The sequence below is a fragment of the Monomorium pharaonis genome, unplaced genomic scaffold, assembly GCF_013373865.1.
Source record: "Monomorium pharaonis isolate MP-MQ-018 unplaced genomic scaffold, ASM1337386v2 scaffold_80, whole genome shotgun sequence".
In the NCBI taxonomy this organism is placed as follows: domain Eukaryota; kingdom Metazoa; phylum Arthropoda; class Insecta; order Hymenoptera; family Formicidae; genus Monomorium; species Monomorium pharaonis.
Genome location: NW_023416059.1, coordinates 1 through 25,000, shown reverse-complemented (window position 1 = coordinate 25,000; position 25,000 = coordinate 1). Strand labels below are relative to the sequence as shown.

Genomic DNA, 25,000 nt, shown 5'->3' with positions numbered 1-25,000 from the left:
ATTTTCAACTTTGATTAGTTTTAAAACAAACTTTTTTCTAAGTTAAAAATCTACATAAAAAAGAAAAATGTATTTTCACGTGAAAAATGATATCTTAATTGTTTCATATGAATTTAAAGTTTACAAATGAAATATTAAATTTATTTGGCGCTCTATATTATATTTGTTTTGAGTAATTTAACTTTGAAAAATTACTTTCTTATTTAATATAAATAACGCTTCTCAAAAGTAACTTTTGATTTACTTTAATTTCATTTAATCTTAATGTACTCTTAACTAATTTTTTTTATTATAACACGATTCGACTGTAGATCTCGTATAAACATTCTTGAAACGCATATTATCTCAAACTGTAATATTTTTAAGTTTGGAAGGAATGCATGTAGCTATATATCTCTACATCGAAGCATCTGTATCCGTAATCGAAAAATCGAGAATCGAAAGGAGATTCCGATCTCTTTCAGACGCGATCGAATGACCGGCTGATCGATGCGGCCACCTTCGGCGATCCAGCCGCCAGGCGGCGTGACGAGCGCCGCCATTGAGCCGCTCCGCGGCGCGCGATTGGCCGCGGCTCCTACCACGTGGTGGCCCGGCACGGGGCAGGGATTGGCCGGCACGGCGGCCACGCACCGCGGGCGAGAGAGCGGTGGCGCCGTTTCCTTGTGGTAGTATTTACCCCGCGGTGCTTAAAGCCGAGTAGTCGGGTACTCGGGTCCCGTTCCGGTCCGATCTTGTCTGGAGTATCGTGTGTGCGCGCGCGTACGCGCTGCTCGCCGTCGTTTCGCGTCGCGGAACAAAAACAAAAAACCCGGCGACGGGACGAGGGAGCGAGGTGGCAAAAGAAAAGGAAACCTGCACGAGGGCGGGCGTGCGCGCGCGCGCGCACGCCGAGAGCGATCCTCCCGTGGTGTGTGGTGTTCGGCGAGTGCACTCGCGAAGTGGCCTAACGTTCTCTCTCCGCGTCTCGCGCTCCGGCTCCGTGAGCGCGTGCGATCGGGAAGCCCGTAGCCCAGGGCGATCGACGGCGAATGCGCGCGCCATATTCGCGTGTCGTCCGGCACGTCACCGGTTCGACGACGTCGACGCTCGACAAAGGGGAGCAGTGGAGTGCGCGAGTGCGGCGTGCCGCCGCACGGCCGAGGGTGAACGCCGACCAGCGGTGACGCGAGTGTGCGGCGCGGCGCGAGTGCGCGCGCGGGGAGTGTTCGCTCGTTGGTGCGTTTACGCTCAACGAGCGGAAACGGTGTGCGCGAGAGAGTCGACGGTACACGCGGCGGATCGTGGGATCGTGGAATGCACGCTGACAGGTAGATATCCGTCGCACTCCAGCAGAGAGAGAGAGAGAGAGAGAGAGAGAGAAAGAGAGAGAGCTCCGGTGAGTGCGGTGCATGCCCTCTTCTCTCTGTACCGTCCTCTTCGCACTTAGCGTCGTCCGTCTCTTTTCTTCGCTCCGTCTCTATCTCTTCCTCGCTCGCGCGCATCTTCTCTCTCTCTGTCTCTCTCTTTCTCTCTCTCTTTCTCGTACTGTACGATTGTATCTGTTTATGCGTCCTATCTACGTCTGTCTCTTTCTCTCCAGCGCGATCTTTCTCGATGACATGTCTCTCTCTCTCTCTCTTTCTCTATCTCGTATTTTGTTTCTCTCAGGGTCGCTCCGGACTCCCGTGAATGTTTTGCAGGTCTGTGTATTCCCGAATTTTTGGCGACTTTGTGACCTCGAACGCGCGAGAGAACTAACCAGGGCTAACGATCCTCGAAATTTTTTCATGTGCCTCAAGTGTTTTTCTCAAGTCCGCTGTGGAATTTACGCGTTCGCGAACCGTCGAGAGACTCGGCGGAGGCTCTCGTGCACTTTCGCGGATTTTAAAGGAGCGCGAGAGAGCGCCTCGTAAACGTCGACGTTTTCCTGAGCGTTCGGAGTTTTCGGCGCGAGTCAGTCAAAGTTCGTCGCCCTTAGTCGCCGTGAATAAAGTTACGTAAAGTGAAAGTGTCCGCCTGTAACCAGACGCGTGCCGTAAATACACGGTGATGCGTAAGGTGCGACAGAGAAAGAGAGAAAGAGAGAGAGAGAGAGAGACGCAATGCAATTCGCGGAGTCGTCTGTCTCGCGACTTTTTTTCGCGACGTGCATGCAGGTTTATCGCGTCGATGCCGAGCGGTCGCTTTCGAGCGATCGATACCCGATCGATATTCACGCTCCGCTGCATCTTCCGAGCTCCGATAACGCGCCACGAAGAGCGATGATTAGAGCGAAGAAGATTAAGCTCAGTTCCGCAAAGATTAGAGATATATCATATTTCAAAGCATGCATTATTAAAAACAAGAATTTAATCGATTGTTCTTGTAATATTACGTTGGAGTATGATTAAGATTTAAGAATGCTTTAGCTCTACAGTACCAGTTTGAAAATTATCGAAATTTACAAACTGCAGGTTTCTTATTTATTTATTTATTTTTTAATCGAAACGACAAAAGATTTTGATCGTGAATAGTCCGAATTTTGGCTCTGAAATTAGTCGCATAGAAAAAAACAATGAAAAATTTCGCTGCACAATGGTTTATGCAACGAAAATGATCCTATTTTGCTGCAGTTTTAGGTAAATAACACTTTTAAACGACTAAGTGAATCCAAATAAACTTATATATTTATTAAAATTTTGTTAATATTTATACGTACAAAGTTTGATTTAATTTGTAATGCTACTTTCTTATAAATTGCAAATAAGTACTATTAAAATTTTAATATTAAAATTGTAACAAAATTTGATTATTGTACGCTCCATAAAAATATTATAAATTAAATTATTCTTTGGTTTTAGAGTCAATATTAGGATGTTCTAAAATTGTATGTCAGTGATTAAAAAAAAAAGAAATAAAGCTAAAAGGCCTACAGTTTCTTCACTAAGACTTTCAACTTGATAAAATTTCTTCAATTCAAGTATTTATGTATTTCAGCCAAATATATAAATATTGAATTGCGATTCAAGTATTTTATGTATTTAAGTTAAATGCATAGATACTTGAAGTGAAGAAATTTAATCAAGTTGAAAAATTTAGTCAAATTAACAACATCTTTCCCTTCGTGTATAAATCGACAATTTTCAACAGACAAGAGATCCTTGGTCGCCAACGAATGAAAAGAGAAAGGTATCGCCGAAAGGCAAACTGTGCGAAAAGATAAATTGCGCTTGAAATATTCGTGAAAAAAAAAAAATAAGTGGAGAATGACGTAGTCTCTCTTCTAGTAATATAAATGAATCACGCGTCCTTTGCTCCTTTATCGACAAATGCGCAAACGGCTTTCCGGACGGTTTTCTCTCTTATGTGCGGACGGTTTCCGTCATACTTTCCACGCTTTAGAAATAATTCGCCAAGGACGTTACCGGAGCACGAGTTCCGTGCGAACGGCGATAACGATTATCTCGATCGGGTGCACTACTATGACTACTATACTCGCGGCGATCGCGCTCCTTCTCGCACCTCCTCGTTTCTTGCGCTTCTCGCCTGGATGGAGGAAGCGGAGATCTCTTCGCACTGTTTACCTCGCTCTCCTCGATGATCGCTGGCAGCTACGTGCACGTGTATCAAAACGGCACGTCCATGTGGCGAGATGGTACACGAATAATTTTCCGTTCGATACTTATGGATAATATCGCTGCGAAACTTGTCGTGCATTATGGGACGGAAAATTACCGTCCGACATTCGCCAGAAGTGGCGTTTGGACCAAGAAAATACCGAGTTTTTCTCAAATTAAATTAACCGCGTTTCTTTTTCCCGCTCAGCGACAGATTTACAGCCTCGATTCTCTCCCGCGTATCTTTTCGAGAGTTCTCTTTCCAGCCGGGCGCATTCCTGCGTAATGATTTATCAGGGGAAGATCATCATCGGGGGAGAGAACGAGCCGCGCGCGCATCGCGCCTTAAGCCGTTCGAGCCGTCTGCCTCGCCGAAAGAAATACGGTGGTAATAAAATTTCCGCCGCCCGTGGAATCGCGAGGCGCAATGGTAGTAAGCGAGGGGAGGAGGAGAGGGAAGCCGGAGAAGGTATAGAAAGGGCGACGACCCCGCGACGAGCCGATCTTTATCCAATTACACACAAACGTAACCCTCCCACCTGATGCGCGGAGGGAATCCCCTTCGCCGACGGCCGGCGTGCCATGTAAATCCGCGGCTCGCGGCAATATTTAACGCCCGCCCAGGGTACACACGCTCGTTAAGGCGTGCCCCTATCTCGCGCGTCTCTCTTTCATCTCCCGCCCGCGAGTACTCGCCCGGGGAGTACCCGCGAACCCGTCTATCTATCTATCTCTCTCTCTCTCTTTTCTCCGGCCGATGAATCGCGAACGGATTCTATCGCGAATTCCTCCGCCGTCTTCTCCGCATCGCGTTCACGGTCCGAGAACCGGAGAAAGTTTGAGGGGGCCCCCGGGGTTCAGGGAAGAGAGTCAAGAATGTAAGAAGTCTCTCGACATTCTTAGACGTCGCGTGGAGATCTTAAACAGCACGAGATCTTAAATCTCTCTCTCTCGTGAGTTCAGAGGCCAAGGAATTCGAACGGGAGAGAGGATTTCGCGCAGAAGTTATTCCGACCACCACCGTTGTACACAATCGTTCCGGGAATCTTCGCGAAGGGGGAAAATCTGTAATTTCGTACATTTCCCCGGAGAAGTGTGCGAAATGAATGAACGGCGACGACTTGACCTTCCTCGAGAAAAATCTAAAAATAGACTCGATCCGTTGATTGAGTCAATCGGGTCCCGGGTTTGCGTTTCAGAGCCGTTCCCAGGGCGTGCGACTCGTGCCGAAGGGAAGAGGTCAATTCAACGCCCGTGTTTGGGTCATGCCCGAAATCGTGCCGAATCTAACGCGGTCGGTCGTTCGGTATGACTTGTCCCTCCCTCCCTCCCCCCTTTCCCCAAACGGAAAGAGGCAGCACGACTTCCGGTGCTGTATTCGCCGCCGGGGGATACGAGATAGGGACGGGAAAGGGGGTTCACAGTTCGTCGGAGCAGCTAACAATCGTCCGTGACGATCGTGGACGACGGTGCTAAAAGTTCCGTGTTGCTGCACTTTGTGAATTTAATTTTACCAAAGTGGCCGCTGAGCGCGAATCCAAGCAAAGTTCTGTGACTAATGTTTCAAGAAAATATTAGTAAATATTAGTAAATTAAGTCAAGAATAAAAAAATTGATGAATTCAAGAAGTGCACGGCAAGATACACGCATCGAGACGCCAGTACGTCAATGTTCTAATTTCTTTTTTTATTATTGCAACACTGAAGAAAGAGTCTCGTTGCAAATTAATTGAAAATCTGGTTGAACCTACCCCGGATTTCGAATTAATTCAACAACTCTTTTTTTCGGTGAAATGCTGCAGTGAGGCTCGAATTTAAAAACGGGGTCTTACATAAAAAATACATAAAAATGTTTGCGCTTAAACGTATTTTTATCAATCATGGAAAACAGAGAAAAGTCGAAAAATAAACACGTGAAAATAAAAGGGAGACGATCATAGTGACGCACCTAAAGAAACGCGAGAGAGGCTGCGTTTGATCGAAAAAAAAAAACCATCCCACAGAATGTTGAGAAAGAAAATAGATAATTAATTTTGTGATTTGAAAACAGGGAGGTTGTACACCAATGAGTGGCAACGATTCGAGCGCGACGGCGACGCTGACGTCGACGAGCGTCGCCGTCGTTCCCGCGACCGTCATCTCCGCCACCGAGGAGGAGGAGGAGGACCCGGCGGCCTTGACCCTGGACTGCGTCGAGTCCGCCGCCGACATGGACCTGGTGAACGGACCGAATCCCTGGCTTCCGGCCTACGGCTTTCAGCTGCAGCATCACTCCCAGTTCCAGCCGACGCACTTGGAGGATCTACGGGCTAATGGTTCGTACACGTTAACGTTTCCCGCTCTCTTTCCGTCCCTTTTTTTTGCTACACCTGTGCACTCTCTCTCCATCCTCGACGTCTAACGTACCCTCCCATATTTAGCGCGCTTTAAAACGCGTAAAACCGATATTTTAGTCATACGTTTCGGATTTATGAGTATGCGGAATTTCAGTATTGGATTCATAAGCCGAATTAATTAACATACGTTTAGGTAATTTATTTTGTGTTTAATGTTTCTTAATCGTCCATTACGTTTGTATATTTATATTTGTAACTTGCAATTATTTGCCTCGGCGAGCACGAATAATCTTTTACGGGAATCTTGAAGGCGAAAGAGGAACGAGTCTTTCGGTTCTCTTCCCTTTTTTTTTTCTCTGCTACGTGTGAATCTCCGGTCCGAGAGCGTAGAACAACAGCCCGCGGGAATTACTGTTAGATCACTCTTTGACGCAAATCCAAGCGCGATTATGGTGATCTAGGTCGCCGTTCGCAGCTTGTCACGCTAAGCGATTAACCCTTTCAATTCGAAATCACGTTCGTGCAGCTCGGGAAAGGAAATGTTTTACGATTGCGACAGCAACATTCGTTAAAAAATATATGTATATTTATACACAAGACCGGAAGACAGCTGAAGGATCTTGATTTCTGATTATTGATGTAAGATAAATGCAAATTACATAAATCAAATATCTTAATTTATTATACATCAAGAGGTCTTAAGTGTATTACGTTATCCGATACTTCAAAGAATACATCATCAAATGTAAATAAGAGAAAAGCCAATGTCAGTCTTACAGAAGTGCGGCGAATCTCGGTGCCTATACTGAGAAAAAAAATGTTAATTTGATTAAAGTCTTCAACTATACCGAGAGAAAAATGCCGAAGTATTGAGAATCAAATATTTCGTGTGACGTTTTCTTCGATGGTTATTTGTTATAAAAAAATTTATTTGTGGAAACGAAATATACATTTCTGTGAAATATTCTGTGAAATATACTTTTAAAATATATTTCTGTAAAATATATCTTATTTAAAGAGATATAACATCCAGTGTGCGTAAAAATAAATTATTTATTTTTACGCACACTAGAAATAAAACATTTAATTCGCCTTATTTAAATAAATCATTTATTAGAGAAAAAGAATTAAAATTTTTCTATGGGAAATAGCGTATATTTTACTTCAAATATCTTATTCCTAGGAAATAAACCAATTAATTAAAAAAAATGAGATGCATTTCATAGAAATATATATTTTATTTTCACAAATAAATTTTTTTATAACAAATTAATATCGAAGAAAACGTCATACGAAATATTTGGTTCTCAATATCTCAACTTTTTTTTTTCAGTGTAGACTAAATTTCTTCGGTTCAAGTACGTTTGACTGAAGTACATAAATGGTTGAATTGAAGAAATTTAATCAACTTGAAAGATTTAGTCAAATCAACAACTTTTTTTCTCAGTGCAATCACACTTATTATTATCACATGTTAAGTCGTAATTGAAATCGACGATAAGTCGCGATCATTGCGGCGTGATTTACGGAAATCCGAGGACGCGCGCGATTTTTACTCGCTCACGGTTTTTCCAAAGCGTCCCTCTCACCCACGCTTAAATAGAAAGCAGCATGCCATTAACGGACGATCTGTATGCAAAGACGATCCGTTTTCTAGCGGCTGGAAATCGCGCGGCAGTGTTGTCGGCCTCGTCGCCAATATCTAGAGCGTAGTAGACGATGCGGCGGCGGCGGCTCTGAGAAGACTCCGAGAAGTCATTGCGAGAGAGCGATGCAAAAATTTTCTTTGCGCCATAGCACGCGACCAATGTCGACCGGTTAGGATCAAGGTTTCCGATCGCTGGAAACACGCGCGCGCGCGCGCGCGCCAGCGAGCGATCGTGAAAATGATCGTGGCGGTCGACAACGGTCAGTAATAATTGATGGTAATCGATAATAATCTTCTTTGTTTTTTGCACGGTTATAAATAACGTTTTCCCTTTTTGTCGCGTTCTATCTCAGTCGTACATATTTTTAATGCTGAATTTCCGACAGAAATTTTCCTTCAACGAGCATCTTGGACGGCCTCGGGATATCTGAACGGTGGTTTGATTTGGATGCAAAGTAATTAGGACAACAATAACACTGACACTGATCGATACGCCGTGGGAAAGATGCCTCAAGTTTTCTTGTCACGTGAATTGGATTTTACGTGGCTCGATTAGCAAGCGAGCAGACTAACAGACCACACGAAATAAGAAATGGAGAGTGAGCAAAAGGAGGATCGGTCGAGTATAACCGCGCGAAAGAAGTTATCCGCTCTGGTTAGCTTATCATTCGCTCCGAAAGACCGACCGGTTTGAAATAAAGAAAGTCTTGCACATCTCTAAGAAAGTAAAATATTTACTCAAAATTAATGTAAACCATCATTAAATATCATTAGTAATGATAAGATGAACGCTCCGTTACGTAGAATGTGCATTGTATCTTCAATTTTAACGCAATTTAATTTCTCTCTTTTTTTTTTTGTTGTCCCGCGTACTTTTTCTTATTCTTAATGCCGTTCAAGATAAAGAATTCAGAAATTCCTCCTCCCATCTTCTCATTCGAGCTCGTGCATCGCTATAACCGCTGGAAGGCCTCTAAAGACGCTAGTCCGGCTGATTATTTTTATGTAAGCCACGGCGGTTTATTCTCGTCCGTTAGTCATAGAACGGCAACAGGCAGGCAACTGCAACAGGTGGCTCCGCCATGATGTTGCATACTGGTGCGTGCCTCCGCACTCGTGCAAGACAAATTGCGCTTCAGCGGCCTGACGATGACGACCCCGCTCTTGCAATCGCCACGAGGTCTGGCCTCGTGGTTAAAAACACTTCCATTTAATGACGTATCGGTACGCATGATCTTATTCCGTAATCTAGCGTCGGAAGAAAACATGTTCCGCGGCAATGACGAGCTAGTGTGAAACTTGCGAGAATATTATCTTTTGTCTAAAATTAACAAAGCTAATTTAAAGCGAGTTGATAATGTATTTGTGCCGCGTTTTAGAGTAATACAAAAAATTTACTGAATTCTACTTTCTCTGTGGAATTTGAATTTTATTCTCTAATTACAGCTTAAAAGTTTATTTAATTTTGTTATTTATTCTTGACTCTTATGTAAAGTTTTGGAATATTTATTTGATGAAAAAGTAGCATTAAATCAAGCTTTTTACGTATATTAAATTTTAATGGATATTCATGCAAAAGGTTGGTTTGACCTATTTATTCGTTCAAAAGTTATTTGTCTAAAACTGCAGTAAACTCGATCGTTTAGATAAAATCATTTTCACCGCATAAGCCAAATTTTTTGTTGTCTTTTTTTTGGCAGTTTAGAGCCAAAGAATAAATCAAACTCTTTAGTTGATTTGGGGAAAAAGAATAAACCTAAGGGAGTCTGCAGTTTTTAAATTTCCATAATTCTTAGCTGGTGTTAAAGAGCCAAAACGTCCTTAATTTTATTTTCTAAATTAATCAACAATTTCGTCAAAATTAGTCCAATTAACAGTCTTAATTAACAGTCCAAATTTCTCATGTGCATGTAATCTCATCGAGCGTGTTTGTCCCGACGATCCAAGGTGTGTCGGAAATCGAGAGGTGCCACGCAGTCATCTCGTTGCATCGTCCGAACAAACCGGCTTTTAAATTATGCGGATTAATCGACTGATTCCATGATTCAGAGCGCATTCTATTTCCGAGTTGCATGTGACCAAGCGCGATGATTAATGCTTCCTATTGATCCCTCTCGAGCACCTCTCGATCGTTTAATACTTTTCATCACGACTGCGCGCGTGCGAGACTTATATACGTAACACAATTGTGGCACAATTAAACGTAATAAAGTGATAGATATAAAAAGAAGACGTGCTCTCGTCCGCGCGACAAACAAGACAGATAATCTCGAGGGAATTCTCTCGCTCCGCGAGTATATACGCTCCTTCGATCCGCTCCTCCTCCATTCTTCGCCATTCATTGTTTCTCACGCTGCTTCCTGCGCCGGATCGCATTCAGGCATGCAGATGTGCCGAGTTTATTTCGATAGGCGTTATCGTGGAGCCCACTTGTGGAAAATTACAACGCAATCTCTCTCTCTCTCTCTCTCGCAAGGCGAGAGAGCCTCGACCTCGGCCCTGGTCTATTCGACTATTATTCGCCTTGTCTCTCGCACGCGGTCTCGCGTGCGCCCGATCGCGTATCTCGCGGGGAAACGGAGCGGAAACATATATCTAAATTCGCGAGACACGTTTTCTTCTCTCTCGCCTCTAATTACGGAATCGCGTGATGCGAGCGCGCGCGAAGGAAGCGACGCAAATGTTACGACAACCGCGTACGCGTAACGTTGCGCAACTATATTTTAGTAAGATGAAAGGGTGAGATAGCGTTTGACTTTTCCACGAGAGAGCCGAGCGAGCGGGCGAGCGATCGCTGCTCCGGGGTATATTCGCGCCGAATGTATTCTCTATGCATTCGCGCCGTTGCGCCGTGCAACTATGCGGTGTCCCGTTCCCAGCAACGTCTAACTGTTCACGCCATCATTCATCGCGCGCTGACGAAGGAGGCAGGAACGTACAGATACTTCACGTTTTCCTACGTTCGTGTCGTACGTGCGTGCGTCGCACTTTTCGTCGAGCGTGGCCAATTAACGACGGTTAACCTGTCGCCCCTCGCCATTTTCTATTTTGCCGTCGTTAGACGAAACGCGTTTTCACTCGGGAGCTAAAATAATTTAAATTGTTTTTTGATTTGTTTGTCCGTCGAATATTCCGTTAATTAATATCTCGATTTCAGAAGATATTAATATTTTTTAACGTCATTTCGTTAATTTTATCACGTCAGGTCAGTAACCGTTCATCGTGAATGTTTCTATTGATTCATTGAAAGAAAGACCTCGCGTGCTGGAAGAAACAACGAGAATTCTCAGAAATCGCGTTGTACCCCGAAATGTCTTCGGGGACCGACTTTGATCGACGGCGAAAGCTCGCGAGAGGTGGACGACCTTCCAGTTACGTTATCTTCCAACGTAATGGTTGCACTCGATAACGAATGAGTCACGACCTCTCGTTAAGAGTTTCGCTTGCGCGCTTCTTTGCGCGGGGAAGCAGCTGCCACACTTTCGTCGACGAAATGACGAGGCATAAATAACGAGTTTACGTTTTTACGCTTCGTTGAACCTTGATCGACATGAAAATAACGACTTGCGCGCAGAAAATGCAGGTAACGCGCGAAACCGAGAACTCAAACCTAGAATTCACGCGATCCAATTGATGGGAAATGCGTGCGAAATAAAAAAAATACTTAACAAGAATGAAAAAGACTTTTTATAATTAATTTTAATTAAGCAGAGAGAAATTATATTGTGCATCGATCAATACCACGATAAATTTCGCTTAGACGAATAGAAACTAATCAACCTTTTTTTACACTAACCCTTCAAACTTTTTTAAATTGAATTTTCAATTTGTAAGTTATAATACTTAAACTAACCACAACGGGGATTTGTTGTATTTTGCAGATACGGTGCTGGTGCAGCAAATCGATTTTCTGGAAACGATTCTGGAGGAGACGTCCGATGATCTCCAGAGCGACTCCGATCGTAGCGGGACCACGTATTGGCTTGGGTCCGATTCGGAGACCGAGAGCGTGATCCATATCAAGACGAAACAGAGATCGGCAGGTGAGAATTCGGCACACGTTGCGAACACCCGCGATCGCTATTACACGGCAGAGAGGTGCTGCATCGCCGAGGACGATCTTGTGAAATCCCGTTCTTCGCCCGGGGCGAAGATCGCGGGAGTTAGGCATTGTTCGCGCGCCGCCGCCGTTCTACTTTCTCTTTCCTCCCGGCAGCCTAATCTTCCGACTCATTAAGGAACCGAGAATTGCACCGAACACGCGATTATTCGTCACGTTTACGCCATCCAGAGGTCGGCTAGAGCGTCAAAAAGTTTAGCTAGATACACGTCTGAAATTATAACTTTGATAGTTTAACAAAATTATTTCCTAATCGGTATTTAACTAAATTTCAGCAAAACCGTGTAATTTAAGCTTTACGACTTTTTTTCGAAAAATCTGAATAGCACGAAGTAATATATTTTGAATTTAACAATGTTATAAATTTACGATGAAAAATCGTGTAATTATTCTCTCGCTATGTGAAACCGACTTTAAGATTTTTTTAACTTTGAGCTATTTTGAATGTAATTTAAATCCAATTGAAATAGGAGACTCATAGATATTACAAGTCAATAGCGTTCGCCGTCCACGTGCGGCCATGTGCTCTCGATTGCGCCTTCGAGCGCGCAGCCGTTGCAACACGCGGCTGCGTGGTTGCGGTGCGTAGGGGCGCGGTATTTTCTCTCGCTATAACAGAGGTTTCGCGTTTAAAAATACAAAATGTTTGCAATAAGCGCTTGAAATTGAACGCAAAAAAAGCGAGACGAGCGAACTCCGAATAGACCTCGACGATTTCAAAACACTTAACGAACAAAGTTCTGCCAATCTTTTCGTTTTGTTCTCCCTGTGCTCGTCTTGAGATGTAGACCGTTGGAATTCGATGAAATGACAAATATAACCGGCGGAATTATTTCCCAGCACGCGCGCGACCTTTCGCTGCCGATGCAATATTTCTTCCAGCGTGCTGTTTGCCGAGTACGAACGTGTATCGTGCTCGATTGAAGTAATATGTATACAGCATATATCTAACTTATATATTCCTTAATCGAGGAGTTCTAAAGGTCAAACTTGAACGAATACTCGACGCTTCGGCGTTGAGATTGTTTGCTTAAGTGCCCTTACCAGAAACGTATATCACACCTGATCGACAATCGGTTCGATCACGCGTCGCACGCGACGATTACGACAGCCGATGGTGACCACGGCGCGTGATGTAAGCCGTAAGCGCTGCTTCCGGTTGAATGAACCGTGGCTTCCTGACGGACGTGTGCGTGTGTACGGGGGCGACAGTGGCGGGATCATTAGATTGGATCACTTCCGCGACTCGGATTTTACAAAGTGGGTCGTCAAGTATCGAATTCCATCTCCGTCTGTCCTAACGAGAGATTCGCGGAATTAAAAGTAACATGCGAGATCTGGATTCCGAGTAAAGTAGGTTTAGGCCATGCGCTCCGCACACGCTCGTCTCGCTTTTACTCTCTCGAGTTCTCCTCGCGTGCCTGCCGCCGCGTTATCGCGAGCGCCGTTGCTATCTTCATCGCGTCGCCTTGTTGATTCTCGGAAGACGAACGACTGGACGGCAGCGGTAGCGAGTGCAACTCGGTGGTGCCGAAGAAGCGACGCCGTCGCGACCACGGTGTCGATCATCATCACCATCACCATCATCATCAGCAGCAGCAGCAAGTGGCGTCCTACGACGAGTATCCGGCGTCGCCAAGGTCCTCCAGGTCCACCGCCTCCTCCAGATCGAGCTCGCTGCTGCAATTCGAGTCGTTGGAGAGGACCTGCGCTACCCTGTCACCCTCCAGCTACAGCTTTGACTCCCTGGAGTATTCGAACCGGTCGAATACCTCCCATCCGGAGAATGACTCGCCGGACAGCTTGGAGCAGGACTACGATAGGCTGCTACCGAATGGTTTCGCCAGAACGTTGGCGGATCATTTCCCGAGGATCAGGCCATATCGCAGCTTCGAAAGTTTGGACACGTGCCAGAAGGACGAGGGCTTCGGCCAAGCGTCCATGGTTTCGAATGGTTTCGCGTCTTTGTACCTAAAGAGAGGTGCTGATCTGTCAAATATTAGGAAAAATAACCAACGTCCGAGGTAGGTTACATCATGGTTTTTGTATTAAACTCATCGACTTTTTCGCATTAGAAGACGATGGCTAATGGATAAATAATGCGTTGTGAAAAAAGTTCTATTTAGATCTTAAAGATACATTACGGTTTATTGTAAAAATATTTATTTTCACGATATAATTTCAACGATATAATTGGTAATAAAACAGTACATGTTTTTTTTTTAATTTTGATTTATTTTACATTATTCTCGAGCAATTTGCGTGTAAACGTAACGCAGTTTAGTCCACCCGCGCTGCAATTCCGACAGACATTACCGAAGACTTTTTGTTTGTTATTCTTGGCATACGTGCACACGTCGTTTAACACGCCCGCCTATTTTTAACACGCGACGTTAGAATAGAAATACCCGACTATTGTAATCACGCATTGTTTCTCGGATTAGTTTGCGAGGATTGGCTGCGGTAAGTGTATTTCTATGTATGTCGCGGACATTACCGTGAGATAAACATTTTATCCACGTCCCTTTATCAGCAAAATTCTTTCCATACCATTTTTATTATATTTATACCAATTTTTTCGTTTAATCTGTCGTGGAATGCATTTAAACTCTTAAACAAGATAATTAAAGTTAATTTGCAACTAATATGATTAATACGATTTTCTCAATGAATTATTAATTGTTGAAAATGATCATTTATTAATATAATTAATTTTTTATATGTTAAATAATATTATAAAAAAACGTAATTATAATAATCATTAAATATAAAAGACAAAAATTTCTGCTCTTCGGTCTGAGAATGAAAGGGTTAAACGATGTATGCGAGTTTGTACGTTCAACACCCGTTCGCGCCGGGTGTCGAGCGTTTCTTGGTTTTCTTGGCACTCGTATGCCGAATTCCCCTCTCGCGTGACGATCGTTTTACGGCCAAGTTAAATGCAATCGCGACCCTGAAGAAGACCACCTTGACTTTACTGCCGATATTATAAACGTTTGAAACACAAGCGCATTACCGAATCGCCAGACCGCCGCCGTTTGGTTCTCAAGTGTTTTGCACACGCATTCCTTAAGGAGTGCAGCTCTACAGGAATCGAATATTACAAACATAAAATGTTCATAATATGTAAACGCTCAATGGTTATATTAAATTTCGCCACCAATATTTTTAATGTTTTGTCATATGTACCGAATAAATAGAAAAAAAAAATGAAAGAAGTAAGATATAGATTTCCAATATTTCGACCATATCCGTCACGATACAGAGACTTCTGGCACGAGGACGAGGAATATGAAGACGACGACGATGACGACGAAGAGGATGACGAGTACGATTTCGAGGAGTACGAACGAAGCCGAACGAACACGGATTCCCGGTTGACGACCGGTTTCGATGATCGGCTACTGTACGGCGAGTCCGGCAAGTACGCGACGTCCTTGGACTATCGGAACACGATCGACCTGCGGGAGATCGGCGTGGAGACGAAGAGAGACGCACTTTTGGAGCTCAAGTCCGGGCAGAAGACGGCTAGGTTAAATATAGCCGGCGGCGGCGTGGAGCACCATCATCACCACCACCACCATCATCATCATCAGTATCCGCAACAGCAGCAACAGCAACAGCAGCAGCTGCAGATGCAACAGCAGCAGTACCAGCAGCAGCAGTACGATCAGCACGATCACCATCACCACCACCACCGTCGTCGCCGCTGCCGCCAACAGCAACACCAAGGGTGGAGCGACGAGGAGCGCTTTAATTTTAGATTCACGGACAAGTCGCAAAGCGCGCCCAGTCTGCTCGACGGTGGCGAGGAGTTAGCACGCAACGATCTGAGCTGCAGCTCGCCGTCCCGTCTTCGCACCTCGAGGACGACCTCCTACGTGTCGACGTCCTCTCTCTTCGAGAATTACACGCGAGTGGCCAGCGTGCCGGTGGACTTGAATCTCTGCGGCGTCGTCGCTACGTGCGACGGCGAGATGAACGGTCGCGAAATGGCGGATTCCGGGTCCGGCGACGAGACCCTGGTCGCGGAAGACTCACGGGAGGATGCGAGCCTAAAGGAAAACGATGAAGCGCAGCAAGCGGAAACGAAGCTCGTGCTAACCAGCTCGGTCAGGACACAGTCGGCCCAGAGCGCGCTCATGGACGGCGACATGGAGGAACGCGAGAAGAAAAACGAAGAACGAACGAAGGTCGAACACCCGGGCGAGCAGCAGACGCGCAGCAAGCAAACGAAGTCGACGGTAAAGACTCAAGATCGCTCCAATTGCATTCTGGACATGGTGATGGTGACGGAGAACGATCTCGACGAGGCTATCAAACAGTTTAAACGCGAGGTGGAGGAGGCGGTCGCCTCCGGAGTGACGAACGCCGCCATTTTGGCGATGGAAACGATCCAACGAACACCGTCTGGCCGAGTGAAGAGCCGGAAGGTGAAGAACAACGCCAGTTACGAGCTGGCGCAGCAGCTCGAGGTGGACGAGAGGAACTTTCAGAGGAAGTTCAAGGATGAAGATCGCGATGGGGCCAGCTCCCCTGGGAAGAGCCGGCGGATGTTGAACAGTCCCAGTTACGAGCTGGCGCAGCAATGCGACTACATCAAGGCGTTGCAGAGCTCAAAATCGGCGTTCCAGCGAATGGACGCGTGCGACGAACTCGAGGAACCGACCACATCCGGGCGCTCCTCCAGGCTGAACGTCGCCAGCGCGATGCGCTCTAACACCGGCGAGGCTATCGACTTTAAACCGAGGGAGCCGCAGAACGACACGTTCTTCGGTCAGATAAAAAAAAACTCGGATCCATTTTCGCCCTGTGGCGATGTTAGGGCCCTGAGCCCCCGGCTGCTAGACGACGAGGTAGATTATCCCTGCTTGGAAACTAAACCCATAGGAGCATCCTGCTTGGAGAGTAGGGTCGTTTTGCGCGAGAAGATTGAATCGGAAAAGCCAGACCACGATTTGAAAAGTGTCCTTGAAAATTCCTCGACGGTGTCGTCCCATATCGACGAAGAATCACTCGGTAAGCGAAACGAGGGGGAGACCGGAGACGTAAAGGGGAGCTTCATCGGCGAATTTTATCCGGAGCGGGCGGCGCAGATTCCCCGGCAGAGTCCTCAGGGGGACGAGAACGGGATTCAAGAGCGAGAAACGAACTTGGAGACCGCGGAGTCGTCGAATCCACGGGATCACGAGGACCATCATGGTCCCGGCTCGAACGATCGAGGCGCCGGCGAACGTCTGTGGAGGGTCGTGATCGAGAAACAACCGGCGACGAAGAACGAAGAGAAGGAGGAGGAGAAGGGGGACGGGACGGGGACGGTGGAAAAGAAGAAGGAGGTAGAGGAGGAGGGACACAGTGTCCGCGGTGTTGGCTCCGAGTCCCCACCCGGCGTTGCGGGTTCACTCGGTGAACGTGGTAGTAGTGGGAAGCCCGCGGTGGCCGTGGCGGCAGTTGATACGAATCATCGCGGTGGTGATCGCGACAAACGTCAGGGCGACGACGAGCAACAACAACGCGCGCCGAGTATCAACAAGCTGGAGGACGCGAGCGTCGCGAACGCGAAACGGTCGTTTGTTGTCCCCGCGAAGCCCGTGGCGAAGACCTACGCGGTTTCATCACCCTCCTTACCGTCCGCCTCCTCCTCGTCCTCCGCCGCTGCCATGAAGGGCGACGAAAGGAAGAAGGGCGGTCTGGGCGGCTTTCTCCAGAGGTTCTCCAGGCTGAGGTTCAGCGGTAGGACGAAAGTACCGCGCTCGGAGGCGCATAAAAAAACCGCCGAGCCGACGACGAGAGCAGCGCAGGAGGAGCAACAGCCGGCCACCGCCAAGAAGAAGGAGCCGGACTACATCATCATACCGTTGCACCCGCCCGAGGAGGAGAGGAGACGCCAGCAGGAGGTCGTTACTCTCGAGGAGGCTGCCAGGAGGAACAATGTGGACATTCAGAGAAGCGTCTCTGCTATCAGGTAAATCAAACCGATCAAACGCGTACTTGCGGATGCGTCCCGTTAGGCGTTCATTGATTTTATAGCATTATGTCACATATCGAAAAGAAATGTCGCTAAGAATAATTAATGTAATTTCTAAATAATTGAAAGCTTGTTAAAGTGCCGCTCATTCTGTTTTTTAAACGAAATAAGTGTTCTTTGGCGTAGAATAACATTAATTCGAGACTGTCGTGTCTCTCGAACTAGGATACTCGAGAGCAACAAGTTGCTGATTGCGCAATACATAAATATGGAAGAATCTCGAGCGACTTGCATGCTATCGATGTTTTTCAATCTTTTATCAGCGTTTTTATGCAACACAAACGATCGTTATGCATATATTATGTAATGCATATATTATGATCCATATAATTAAAGTGTTCCTAATGCGCGTCGGTCTCGAACCGAAGTCAGTATTTATATTGAAAAGTTCATCACGTGTAAGTAAATCATCAAAGTAAATCACATGTTTCGCTATCGATCGCGATTTACTATCTCTAAGCTATCGCCAGTTGATACCGTCGTGTACTATCTTTTCTTTTTGCCACATTTTTGCAACTCAACTTATTTATTTGTCGACGAGAGAATCACTTTAATACACTAGGCGTTCATAATTTCTTCTACATACCGTCGGCGTATAATTTCATTTGATCCCGTCGCTTCCACCGCCGTCCCACGCTAGCATTAGCAAATCGCTTCTCGTTCACAGTTTTGTTTAATTCCACTTTCATCTCGTCCCACACCGCCACGATTCGCCTGTCGCAATCGACACGTTCGTTTCCTCCTCCCTCGAGGCGGATTATGTGCGTTCGCTCGGTCGGTCCGCGTCTATTTCCACTCCAAATCCGACTTCAGAGAGACTGTTTACGCTTCACGAATCAATGTAATTTATTTTTCACGTGAAAGTTTGTTAACCCGACAACGCATACCCGACGAGTCCCGCGCGTCGTTTCTGTTGTCTAACAACGCGCTGGCCCGGTTCCGTGCGACGGCGACGGCGGCGGAAACCAGTTCGGTTCTCTTAATTAAATTTCACTCTCGCCCCGCGTCTCGCCACGTCATTCTCGCGTAATGCGACCCAATTGCATTTTATAACACGACCCTTCATTCCCGTCTCCCGGCAGTTTTTTATTTCATATTTCTTGCCTTCGGGTTCTCGCTTTCGATGCATCTCCCTCAAATTTCATTCAATTTGAGTTGATTGTATTTTTTTAATATAGAAAACAAAGGAAATCGAAAAGTAAATTAGTTTAATTAATTTACAAGCGATTAAGCGATCTTTGTGGGTGGTAAGCGTATAAATTTCGATCGATAAAGATCATCCGTAATTTCTTCTCCCCGATGCAACCGCGAGTATTTTTATTGGCCTTCTCGATGTTCGCCGTCCATCAACATCGCTCTTCTGAGAACTACGTATCTGATCTCCCCCCACCCCTTCGTCTTTAACAAACATTTGCTTTATCGCATTAGATTTCGCTGAAGCGGCGTCTTTCGTTTCGATTCGTGCTGCACCGAAAATGTTTCATCGAGAAGAAAGAAGAGAACGGCTTCTGCCTCTTTTTTTTGCCGCGCAAAATAGCTTCGTTGTCTTTTTGTCGACATGTTACATTAATTTTCGATTCACAGGCAAAATACAAGCGTTTACGTTTTATCAGAACATTGTACAGAATGTTTCTCCAAATATATGATTTATCTGTTTAAGTAATGATAATTCAATTGTGAATTCCTTTCATGTCCATTTCTTTGTCAGCGACTCTCATAAATAAAATAATTGATGAATATTGATAAAGTCATAAGTTAAACTCTTCAATTTGTAACCCCTTTTCATCTTGTCAATGATCAAGGTGCTTGAGGTGCTGCAAGTCGGCAGTGTTATATTAGTCTATTAATAATTTATATGGAGATTGTACAATTTCGATTTATGACATCTGTTTTTCATGAGCTTGCACAACGGATTTTATTTCCTCGCTCTTGCGATATGCTTCGGCGAGGGATTTACTGCGCGCCGGGGATTTTTGGGTACGTTCCTCGGTTTGTTTGACGAGATGTTAAACAGAAACGCGGCCGATATCCCACGCCCGTTTTCGCTCGCGTTTAGGGACGATGAATCATCGCGCCGCAAGCTGCGGGATGTAATTTAGGAAGCCGGCCGCCATTCGAGCTTTCGTAAGCGTAGCTGGAGTCCGCGAGAGTTGAAATTCCCGAGGCGAGGATGCGGTATATAATTGGAGTTAGTTGTGCAAGTGGAATATGCAAAATATCGCGCGACGTTTCGGCCCCAGAAAAGCGTAATTCGCCCAGCATCCGGCGACTCGGTAACAATGGCGATTTATGTAATCGGCGCACTCGTTTTCTATAGGTACCTAATATTTCGCGTGTCGCATAATTCAATTCTTACTTCTTCGTCGTTGTTTTTTTCTCACTGCTACTTCGAACAATCTTATTAAAAAAATTGGAGTTACCTAATTTGGTCTACGATTTTTGAATCTTTCGGATTTTTGAAGGTGGAAGTTTTTGAAATATTTCGTTATCCCTCGGCTCGGTGCGACGCAAACTCGAGACACTGGCTCGCTCCCGTCGCATGCCACAGTTAAATATACACCTTGCGCACGTGTGTAGGTGTAGGTGCCGGTCAGAGAGTCGTCTTGTATTAATCTTATTCCATTCCGGTTCGAGAGAGTCCGGAAGTCGCGTTCGAGACGGGCGTTCAACGTCACATTCGCGAGAAGGGAGGCGGGGGTGGGGGGGACTCTAATCGTGAGGTTTCTGTCTTCCCTGAGGGAACTTTTTGCTCCCTCCTTCCTCTTTCGTCGTCGCGCAAAAGGACCAGCAGTGTTCTCCAGTCCCGTCTCTTATCTTCGTTCTTTCCTCATCTTTTCTTCTTCTTCTCAAGGCGTGTCCGGCTATTTTTGCCCTCCCCCTTGATTCCGCCGCCGCCGCCTCGAAAACGCAACAAACGCCACCATTTAGCCGGCTCTTTAACGACGCGACGGCGCAATTAAGCCCGCTCCCGCGCTCAATTTCCAGCGCGGTTTCCAGCTGCGCCGGGAGAGACGGCCGAGTTTATTACGTCGTATCGCAAGGCCGCAAGTCTCAAGCAGATTAAATCCGCCGAACCCGGCAATTTGCGAAATGTATCTTGATACTAAATCTCTTCCCCGGCGCTAATTAATGTCGATAAAATGCGCGACGTCCTGTATGTAATTTTCATATCCGAGCGTCACCGCCCGCTGCTCGTGCACGTGCAACGTTAATGACGCCCATCCTATTACCTCGCGTCGATGTCAGGCCGGGCGTCGACATCTGCCAAAATCGGAGAAATACATCGCCATACCCGGTGTACTCAGCTCGAGGGACCGAAATCCGTCGTCCCTTTTTTTTTCTCTTTTTTTTTTTACGATCGTCGTGTACTAATTTTAACCGATGATACGCCGTCCCGTCGGCCGCGCTTATAAACATGATCTCACGCAATGCGGCGATAATAAAACCGGCTTACCGCGTCGCAGCGAAACGCAACGCGTCGCTGGATCACGTGCGAACGAGGCTTCCGCCTCTCGCAATTGTACTCGCGCGAGTCGCTTCGGCCTTTTAACACTTATAATTCTTATTGTTACTATCGACGGTTACGATTAACTTCCCCGAGTGCTATTAACTTATCGTATACTTTGGACGGGAAGAGTATTTTGTGCGTGCGCACCGTACACGTAGACACTTTGCAACGTGCCTGAGAGAAATTAGCTCGCAACAACTCGATAATCAAGCATCGTAATCGAATCATCCTTCCGAACGAACATGCTAAAACGAACTTGGCCGCCGACTACTCTATAATCGCGCAATCCCGCGGTCAAAGATCATCGGCTGCAATAGATTACGGGGCTCCCTGACGGCCCGGCAACAGATTTGCGGCTTCGTACGCGTCCGTAATGTAACGAGGTCTCAACCGGAGGAGGCTCTCGGAATAGTAGCCCCCTGTATCCAGCTTCTTATCTAGGAAGCTCGTGGCGGTTAGAAAGTGTCTCATTAATGACTGTCCTCCCCTTCGCTGGGATATATAGTCGTGTCTTTATCGATATGCCGCGTGTCCGCGTCTGGAAAGCCTAATAAAGCAACCACTGTCCCTCGCGAATCCGGGGCGGATCGCGATGTGGAGGAAAAGCGAAAGTCGGTGTAATTTATCTCGTGTAAGTCATCGTAATCGCGGCGATCTTTAAATCGCGATTAAATAGAGTGGTCGTTAGTCTACGCCACGTGACGTGCAGTCTTTCATTGACATTTCAGCAGTAAATTTAGCAGTAAATAGATGATATCTATTGGTTTGGCAAATTTATTGCGATTAGCTTTCTATGTATCAATTTTTCGCAATCCTTGAACCAGATAATTATGACATACCAGCTCTCTTTGTCAGCGGAAATTGGATTAAATAACGGGATACTAGTCGAAGGCAAGGGGTTAATACTCTCGAATTCGGTCAAGGGGGTGACAAAAAAAAAAAAGGAAAGAGAGCGCATCGCTCAGCCGTCAACTGTCCGCTATCGAAAACCGATAACGTTGCGACAGCGTAAAATACGTTTGAACGTCAATTTCCAATTACCACGTCACAATGGCGTCGCATGCGGAACAAAAACCGTCAACGCTTCGTTCGGTACCGCCAATTCGATTCACAACGTAGACGTGAAGGGATCAAAACTACGACGCTATTACCAGCCTCGTGTCTCTCGTGACTTGCTTCCAACACAGTCGGATAATATGTCGGTTTAACGAAGCAATTATCCTTTATGAGCTGCAATAAAAAAAAGTGTCTTAAATAAAGGGATTTTCATTTTTTTGTTGCATAAGGAATTTAAGAAATTCAGGTGAAATGCGTTGTTCAGCTGAAAGTTACAGATTTCCACTAGGAGTTAATTAATTAATTAACTCGTAAAATCGCAACGCGTAACGTTAATCCGCGGGCTTCCCTATCGAAGTGCACGGCTTCGGAGTCGCTTTTAAAACTCCCGATGCAATCCGCCGATATCCAATTATCTTGCGCGACCCGCCGGTGTAACGCGCGAAGCGCTGTTCAAGACCAGTCGGGTTTGGTTCACCAAGCTCTTCCGTCCTTCCGCTCGTCGCTCAGCTTCTAACCCGCGATGTCCTGGTCGTGGCAGTTGAGGTATCAGATCAAATCGCCCGCGCATTATCCTCGGCAACTCCTTAACCGCCGAGTCAAGTCGATCTATCCTGGAGAGTGTAATTCCCGTTTGTGTTCGTTGTTGCAGCAGCAACGGGAGGGCACCAGTGTCCAGCAAACCGCCCCTGCCGCCGCAGCCGCCGCGCGTCGCCGCTCTGGGGACGACGACTCGGGCGTCGGCGTCGACGTCGGCGTCGCGCCGACGCGCCGCCACGGACCTTGGTAACCCGGCGGCGATCGAGATGGCGAAGGCCCGCGCGATGCAGGCCGCCCAGGAGCGCCCGGTCGGCCTACTGGAGACCGACCTCGACGAGGCGGTGATCAACAGCACGAGCAGCTACAACGGCACGACGTACGGTACCGCTGGTAGTCCGACCGCCGCAACTACCGCCACCACCGCTGCCGCCGCCGCCGCCGCCGCCGCCGCCGCCGCTGCCGCCGCCGGCGCCGGTGGTAAGAAGACCCGCAGCCTGCTCGACCTCAACCACACCTCGGCGGCGGCGCCGCGGCCGCGGCCCGAGCACGCCCTCCACGTACCCCAGTCGCCCGTCGGCGCTACGCACAGGAGCCCCCGCGACGACGTCGCGTCTGCCGCAACGTCCGCCATCCACCAGCGGCCCCACAAGTCCATGGAGTTCCTCCTCGACAAGGAGAACCTGCATTTCGTCAAGGTGAGTTCGGTCAGGTTTCCCCCGTAGGTTCACCGTAGGCAGTCTTCGTCGCGTATAGTTTATCTGGATATCATCGGTATAACATCACCGGGGGTAAATCAACGACGTGAACCGCGCGCGTGAAATCGCGACAATTCCAGGTCGACCTCGGTGGTAGACATGGGGTTCGCGAGATCGATCGGGTGCGAGAGGCTGGGAAGTTGGATGGAATGCATCTATACTAGACCCTGACGAGCGGGAACCCTCTGTTCCGTGATAAATCGAGTCATGCTTGCGTTGCGAAATCGGTCGTGCGTGATATTGGGAAAGGGGACGCGCTCCAGCGTGTATACAAGTATTCATAATTTGCTAAAAGTTCCGTCGCGTCTCAACGGTGCTGGCAGCTAGGTGTTGCGAAATCGCAAGTGATTGTCGAACCGTTCTTCCTCGACCTGACGGCGATCGACGATGACTGAGACAGTAAATTAATGAGCTTAACCTTCATGGAGATGTCGAAGGACTGTTTTAGAGTTTCGGCGAAATTGATCGAAAAGAATTTTACTCCGCATATACCGCACGAAGTTTAATTGGGAATGTTCCGATGCAGACCTAGACTATTTGCCGTTAATTAACACGGTTTTGATCGATACGTTAATTAAGCCAAGCTCCAACGTCCTCTTCGCGCTGTCGTCGTGTCAGAAATTAGCATTCGTTTAATTAACGTCGTGTCGCATGCGGATTATCATCGTCACTCAGTAGCCTAATCGACTTATCTGATGTAAATTCTCTTCCGCGATGTAAGAATATACCGATAATACGCGCGTGCCCTACGTCCACACGTGGCGTGATAAACCTCGACTCTTTCGGAGAATTAAATTAGAAGATCTCTTCCCTCGGGGAAAAGTCAAATCAGATACCGTGACTTTCTTTTAATTGGAAAAGAAAAGATGTTAATCTTTGAGCGATTCGAATTGACTAACAAACACAAGTCAAGTGCAATTGCTTTGATCTGACTTTGAATGCGTTTCGTTTGTGGCTCTCATTTACATTTGAAGACAGCCAATTCGAGTGAGTGCCTTCGCAGGTAAATCACTCTAATCGCGATTCTGCAAGTCGCAACTCTGATCTCCATCGTCGATAGAACACACCGCCAGTCGCGAGGGTGTCCCGTATGGACTGGCTGAATTAGGTCTCGTCGGATGAGCTCCTTTTTTTTTTTTTTAATCGAGCGAATCTCGCATCCCGACGTACTTTTGATTTTGCTTCCTCTCACGGCTCGTCGTCTAGGTATACCGTAGACCGAGGATCGATAGAGGCTCCTTCCGCGACAAGGTGCGACGATGAGTGTCGCAGAGTCTTTCTTCCGCATTGGCGTAGTTTCACGTGGAGCTCCCTCTCCCTTCTCCGGGGGAACGATTGCATCGCGGAAACACCATAAAGTTGTCCCTTCGGTCGTCACGGCGTTCTCTAATTTCCCTGGAATCCTTATTTACCGCGAGGGAAACCTTAGCTC

General features: G+C 46.7%; 1 protein-coding gene across 2 annotated transcripts; it reads left to right on the top strand.

Moving 5' to 3' along the window:
* Positions 1-190: 190 nt before the first annotated feature.
* Positions 191-24,040, top strand: LOC105829457. Of its 2 annotated transcripts, none has more exons than XM_036295271.1 (6): positions 191-1,310; positions 5,628-5,892; positions 11,443-11,604; positions 13,168-13,705; positions 14,947-17,646; positions 22,929-24,040. In XM_036295271.1, exons 2-6 carry the CDS (start codon positions 5,643-5,645, stop codon positions 23,533-23,535), a joined length of 4,257 nt encoding a protein of 1,418 aa, XP_036151164.1. In that variant the 5' UTR covers positions 191-1,310; positions 5,628-5,642; the 3' UTR covers positions 23,536-24,040. The 2 variants fall into 2 exon arrangements, with proteins under 2 accessions (XP_036151164.1, XP_012523763.2); XM_012668309.2 differs by having other exon boundaries at positions 22,926-24,040.
* The last annotated feature ends 960 nt before the right edge of the window (positions 24,041-25,000 follow it).